Below are 7,462 nucleotides of genomic sequence, written 5' to 3' on the forward strand. Positions count from 1 at the left end.
TGTGTAAGAGCTAGTGAGTTACAGAAATGAGAAATGGAAATTACCCTTTATATTGCAGAAGTTAACCTTTTTTCTCTTAATGTTTTGATGCAGAAGTTAACCTTTATTCTCAGCCTCACTGAGATTTTTTATCTGAACCATGAAGGTGAAGAAATATGCTTGGTATCAATAAAATGCACCATGTAAGATTCTGTATAAGTATAAACATGAAAAATGATGTTGATTTTTAACATATTTATATTATCTGCTATCTTTTTCTAAGGATGGCTGAGAGCTGTTTATTCCAGCCTGTGGGTCTTACTGTGAGAACAATTAGCTTTGAACGTGTGTTGCAAGGGTACCATTTACTTTGAGGCTTTGGAACTAGATAATCCATCAGGAATTTCCAGAGGTATCAAGGATTTTTTACCTCAGTTGGCTATGCTGCTGGGGCATGGCTTGGGTTCTGGTCACTTTTATAATCTCTAGCAGCCTGAAAGGTGCTCTAGTGTTGTCCTTTCCAAACTGACCCATTCTATGATTCTGTGACCATAAATCTGTACACAGAAAGAGTGGTGGGATTTTTTTTTGGGGGGGGAAATATAATTTCTTTGGCCCCTGAGCACACATTAGAGAAATCACCTCCTTAGGACATCTACAGAAGTGTGTGGCCAGTAAACATCCAAGAAGGCTACTGTCTCCTGCCTCTTCTCTGAGCAGGATGGGGATCATATGCAAAGACAGTCTAATTATGAATTATATATATTAAATTATTATAAATTTTGCTGTTAAGCTATTTTTTCCTTTTTTTCCTTTTTTTTTTTTTTTTTTAAATCTATTCTTGATGCTAAGATATGTGTCTGGATATCATGTCTTACTGGATATTCATAATTTAAAACACTGTTCATAGATAGTGAAGCGCTATCCAGGAACCAAAATGGCAAATTTTTCTTTCTGACTCATTACAGTGAGAAAAAAAATAATGATTACTGGTCAAATAAAAGGGAATTTCAAACCTGTGGTTTTTCCATTTTTGTTGGAAACCTAGGCATGATATGCAAGTGCTAAAATGGACTGAGGATAGCTTGAGTTTCTGTATGTAGGTTTTAATAGACTGTGAAGAGTCCTGGTTTTCAGCAGATAACTGTTGAACACTATCAGAAAATTGCACTCTGCTAATATAAGCAAAGTTGGGCGTTCACATTCCAAAGCTGTTTTCAGAATCTTGGCTCGCTGACTGTGCCACCTGTAGCAAAAGCTCTTCCCAAGGAAAACAGCAACACCCACCACGCTGCTGCCTCCCTGGCAGTAAAGATAGGGCTGAACATGGTGACTGTAATGGTGCAGGATGTGGGCAAGGTAATGAGCCAAATCCCATCCGAGAGGAGCTGGCTGGGATCCCAGGAAACACCCTGCAACTCATTAGACTCAATTAAACTGAGGAGCCTCCCAGAGCAGCATGCCCTGTTCAGGGAGAAGATTCCTTACATTCGTTTCCCTAACAGATTTTGCATTTTGGAGCCTTACCTTCCTTGCTTGACTTGGTGTTAAATTTGCTGTATCTTCTGCAAAGCAGTTTTAAACATTGTGGGCATCAGTCAGTAGCAGGATCAGTGCTTGCTGGTGCAGAATCACTTCAGGCTTCTCACAATGTAATACTCTTAATAACTGCTGTAATTTCACTAAAATCATTAGACTGTTCCTCATTGTTTTCAGATGTCAGTACCTTGCAGTTTGTTTAAACAGAAGTCTTTGATTTAAATTGCCCTCAAGTATATCTTAGTGTACCTCTTATAGAGCAACCCTGTGATATGTCTGCTATCCTCCCCTGTCTCCTTATAAAACAGCTTTTTTGATCCTTGCAGGGAATGTCAGTATTTTCTATGCCAGTGGCCCTGTAAGCAATACTCAAAACCCACAGAAAAAAATTAGATGCTTAATCAAATACTTCCATCCTCAAATGTTCTAATCACTATCTCTTCCTGAATATATTTACATGTTCCATATGTTACAAGTTAAAGCATTTCCCTAAAATTAGGCAATGAGTTAATTTTTGTGAATTTGAAATAAGCATTAAATTACATATTTAATTACAAATTAGATACTCTGCTGAGGCTGTTCTGAAGTTTTCAAGAATTAAGCTTCAGTATTTATGGGAATAGCAATGGAAAATTGGTTGCTATCAACAGATGCAACTTTTCTTTAGGAGTATTAGGATTATTACTATGGATTTGATTCAGAGGTTGCTGAAAGAAATGGGAAGATGGAAAAGCATGATTTTATAGCTTTGGATCAGGCCCTGTTGAGTAACCCATGAATTCTGTTTAGGTTATATTCTGACATAACCAAGCTTCCTTCTTTATATTTTTTCTGTAATAATGCATTCAACAGTTTTTAATGGAATTATTCTGGAAATATTGCAGGAGGCTAGGATTTTCAAGTGAATTTAGGCATCATTTATAAGCATCTTCTGTAAAAGGTCAACAGCTTCTTTGGTGAGATTTTTTTAACTCAGCCCCTCACAGCTGAAAATTTTCCACATATTCTTTGCTATAATTTGTCTGGATTTTTTACTTTTTTTTTAACATTGATTTCTGCTGTTACCCCTTTGTAGGGCTAGGTCCACAAAAGGATTTTTGCTTAGCAGTTAGTAAGATCCCCACTTCAGTGTTTACATGCCTGAAATCTGCACGGGGCCAGGCTGCTGAAGATGAGATCTGTAAGAGCCAAGTCTCTTCAGCCAAATGCTGGAATCATTCAGGAGGAATTGCCATCTCCTTGTGGCATTTCTAGTGTCAGAAAAGCCTCTCTCACATACTTCCCAGGCTTCCTGACACATGGTTGTCCAGGGGCACCTGTCACTTTCCACGGTTCAGAGCCACGAACCTTCTCCTGAGGGTAAGGATGTCTCAGAGTCTTCTCTTCAAGGGAGGCTTCTGGTTCTCCGTGGGTTATGGCATCACCTGAATTTGACCCCACAGTCTCTGCTTTGCCTGTGGGGGATTTGCCTGACATCCTTGAGGAGGAGGAGAGCAGCTTGTCCCAACAAGGGGTGTTAGGGCACGCTGCAGGAAGGAGCCAATTGCCATTACGTGCACAAGCCCTTTCTGACCTAGAGCAAATGTTCAGTAAGTCCATGCAAGGTGGAGAAGATTCATTTGTGATGGTGAGGATTTTGGGGGTCTATAGATGTTAGTCTTGGGCACTGCTGGTCTTTTGTGAGGTCACCCCTAAAAGCTTTAGATGAGGAGGACTATTTTCTCCCTGGGTGTGATTTTGCTGTCTTCAGTAACAATGGGTTGGGGACAATTTGAGCTTTGGTAGTACAAAAAAATAAAATAAAATAGAAGTTACTGGGGAGAGAAACCCTGATTGTAGGTCTCTAAAACCAAAAGAAAGCTTCAAAATGTGAGACCCGATTAATTGAAATAGCAGGATCAAAGCTATTAGTAGTAACACCCCATCATATTTTAACTCATGCCAAAAGAATCCTTTCATTCAAAAGCCTTTTAGCTTAATTATTTTCTTTTATGCACAGCCTCTTCGGCAGCAATTTTGTGCACATGTGCCTATGTGTGCATATGTGTGACTTGGGTTGTTATTTTCTAGTCTGGATGTGCCAGTACTCTTTGACTCTGACTAATAATTTTTGTGATTTCAGGCTCCTGCCACTGTGGAAAGTGCATCTGTTCACCCCAGGAATGGTACATTTCGGGTGATTTCTGTGAATGCGATGACAGAGACTGTGACAAACATGATGGTCTCATTTGCACAGGTGCAGTACAGGCTAACACTTAATTGCTTCAGGAAACAAACTGAGTTGATGGGAATTATGTTAGACAAAGCCCAGCTTCTCCTTTCCCCACTGATGGAGGAAGCACATTTGCTGCTTATTCAAACCTGCTGTAATTGTTTCTTCATGCAGCTCAATGATCAACCTAAGGTTTCAAAACAACAGTTAAAAGCCTGAGTATGAATTTAAATAAGTAAGCCAGCTATGGAATCTATCAACAGTTCTCTCTGCAATAGACTACAAGTTACTGGATTTTGGCAAGGAACACAGTGTCATCATTATACTTTCCTTAGCCTTCGTTCTTTTACTGGACATTCCATATGTGAAATGCATTTTAAATCACAGACAAAATTCACTGGTGGGTTAGAAAAATAGATTTTTACAGGTTAGGGGCATAGTGGTGTGGGTTAAGAGAGCTTCCTAGCAATCAGACAGTTGTCGGTGGGAGGCTGGAATCGCTGATAGCTTTTCTTGTGATGTGATGGTAAATGATTCAAGCAGCTTCACCTTAACGTTGTCTGAATATGCAGGTGGCAGATGTCGATGGAAATGGGCAGGCTGCCAACAAACCCTTGTGACAAGCATAGTGACAAGAAGCAGCATGGGAATTGCTAAATTAACTCACTGGCTGCGTCCTGTTAAAAATCTTAATTTTAGAAAATCTTTGCTGAGCAATTATTAGATGTGGAAGAACTCTGCAAGCCAATTAGAGTGAGAGTGGGAAGACTGACACTAGTAAATTGTGTCTTCCAGCTAGCCCTGTTAGCCAGGGTCATTTTCTGGAGGCAACTAGCCAGTACAGCAGGAACAGGAAGCTTATCTATAGCTCTAATGCCTAATCATGGATCTTCATAAAGTCAGAAGGAAGAAGAGTTTACATAGATACAAAGGTTATAGGTGTCTCCAACTGAGCATCCAAGGGTCATAAAAATATTTAAATAAAATTAATAGATGGGTCTCAGCTGTTCCACTGCTGCAAAATAGGGCCAGGATATTTTTCACTTAATACAGAGCTTGAGATAGGATTTATTTGTATAGTACTTCTGAGATTTTTGGTTTAAAGTTTTTCATGCTCAAAGCCATGGTTTAATTGCTATTCTGTTGATAGGTTTTAATGGCTTTTTCTTTATGAATAATAGTTAATCTTGTTTTTCTTTGTATCTGGAGGCACAGTGTGAACACTTAGCCTCACCAGCTGGGTACAAACACTGGTGTACAAAATTACACTTCACCATACACAATTTCAATATTTGCAATACTGCTGATGGAATTATTGAGAACATGCTATTAATGCCATGTAAGTATAGGTGTGGGGTGGCTTCTTAATGCAGTGGTACAGTAATTGCTTCCTTCCAAAGGAAAAAGGGGACAATAAAGGAACAATACATCTACTTTAGCATAGCTTTTTGCTTCCCATAAAACACATTTTAATGTAGTACATTTCAAGTATTTTAATTGTCCTTTATTCATTCTATTCTAGGTAACGGTGTTTGTAGCTGTGGAAACTGTGAGTGCTGGGAAGGATGGAATGGAAATGCTTGTGAAATCTGGCTGGGGAGAGAATACCCTTAATGAAGGATGTCAAAGATTGAGGAGGTTTTTTTTGTTTGTTTGTTTTTCTTTAGGCTGCTAGGACATTTAATTTCAGAAGTATCTGGGTGTGGGTATGCATGAACACACACATACATGGTTGTGAATACCTTAGAACACATTTGAGGATCTGCTCCTGAAAGAAATGCATCAGAAAACTAAACAAGGGAGCACGACAGCCCAAGCTCTAGAGGGTGAAGTCATAAAATACTGGCCGTATAGAACTTCTCCAGAGATTTTTTGTAAATTCAGTGGAACTGATATTATACCTGTAATGACTATTTCTTTGAGCAACCTGAAGCAAAGGTATAAGAAGACCCTTTTTTAACATTATTTACTTGGTTGTCATGTCTCCTTGTCCGTATGCAAGAATTCACCTGTAAAAGAGTAGCACTAGCGGAATATTGTCAAATAATTATTTTGATTTGTTTTATGGTATTTGAAAAATACATTATTTGGCCCTTTTCTGTCAAACAATCCTGATTATGAACCAACTCATAAATTGAGAGAAACTGTAAAGAAGCCTATAAAAATAGAAATGATTTTTTATTTGGTCAGTTGTGTAACTGAGGTCCAATTACGTGACGCTCATAGACTGAAGACCCAAAATGTTTGAATGGGAACTTTTTCCACAGGAGAACTTTTCATTTCTGTGATTGATATGTCAGGAAGTTGGTTATCTAATCTACATATTGCAATACTTTAAAATACATAACCTATAGAAACATATGGAGTGAAACTAATAAAGATATAAAATTATGATTGCCTATTCTGCATATGTATTCTGCAACACACGTGTACTTCTCTTGTACTGGTCTACATATCTTCAGCTGCCTCCTACATGTAAAGCAAATGAAATTTTTTTTATGTTAGTAACTTTTAGGATTTTACTCTTAGAAATTACTGTTCAGGACAGATTGCCCTGTCACACATGGAATTCACTGAATTTAACTGCATTTGTAGAAGTGGGGAACCTGAACATCAACTGACTTGAAAAATCATCTGTGCTATGCAGTAGCTTGGTGTCAGCCAAAGATGTTTGGACAATGTCAACAAAGTAATAAAAGTTTTAAAACAGTAAATACAAACAAAGCAGTGGTATGAACAAAAATTTTATTTTTATTTTCCAATGGTGAAATGCTGCTCAGTGTGAAATTCACATTGAGTTATTATGAATGATGCACAACTATTGGGACTTCCCTAACTTATTTACATATGAGTCTCTTATTTTTTTGTACATGTAGATTTGGCAGCCCTTGAATTCTTTAGAGCAAAAAAAAAAAAAAAGAAATATACATTTTAGTTTCAAAAGTGTTTACATTTTGTGAAACCATGATTGAGCAAGAAATTGATTAAATGGCTCATAAATACTTCTTTTAGATACCAAACTTTAACATTGTGGTTTAGGTGCCAAGGTCCTGATTTTTGAAGAGGTGCATGACTCAGAAATAATGGAACTATGTATTAACCAAAAAAAAGTATTTTCATTATTAGTCTAGAAATTTCTTTTAGAAAGGACAGTTTTGAAATAGGAAAATACAAGGGTACAGAACATGGGATAGAATTCAAAATTTAAAATTAATTTATTTAACTGCTTTATTATTTCCCTGTCCCATATAGCTTGCTCTTATCTACCACTTTTTTTTTTCCTCATAACCTGGATTCTTTCTTTCTAAAAATGAAGCTTGTGAAGCCCATATTCTCAGGGAGTACCATTACCAAACATCCAACTTATACATAAGCTATGCAGATTAATAACTAGACATACATCCCAAAGCTGCTAGCTACTCTCTTACCAGATAACCAAAGTATCAGGCAGAGTTCTAAACTGTATTCATAGTGCATAACAAATCCTCAAAGTGAAATTCATCTTGATATTTCAATTTATATTTTATACTTAAAGCCCTAAAACTCCATGGAGCTCAACAGGAAAATTTTCTTATGTTTTAGCATATATGCATTTTGCCAACCCTAGTGTCTGGAGAGCAGAAATTGTTGCTTTTATTTATATTTATGAATAATGAATACCGCTGACCTGAATCATCTCATAATCACTGGGGTTTTTGCATATACATTCATCTGCTGAATCAGAGTGTAAAC

General features: G+C 37.4%; 1 protein-coding gene across 1 annotated transcript in view; it reads left to right on the top strand.

Annotated features, from left to right (window-relative positions):
* ITGBL1 (integrin subunit beta like 1) overlaps window positions 1-6,121 on the top strand; it is a 125,205-nt gene extending 119,084 nt beyond the window's left edge. Inside the window, exons 10-11 of the mRNA XM_059839305.1 lie at window positions 3,641-3,754; window positions 5,253-6,121. Of these exons, the coding sequence (XP_059695288.1) occupies window positions 3,641-3,754; window positions 5,253-5,344 (206 nt within the window). The 3' untranslated portion in view covers window positions 5,345-6,121. The remainder of the gene's footprint in view (window positions 1-3,640; window positions 3,755-5,252) is intronic.
* Window positions 6,122-7,462: the final 1,341 nt, after the last annotated feature.

This window comes from Haemorhous mexicanus, chromosome 2, assembly GCF_027477595.1.
Source record: "Haemorhous mexicanus isolate bHaeMex1 chromosome 2, bHaeMex1.pri, whole genome shotgun sequence".
NCBI lineage: Eukaryota > Metazoa > Chordata > Aves > Passeriformes > Fringillidae > Haemorhous > Haemorhous mexicanus.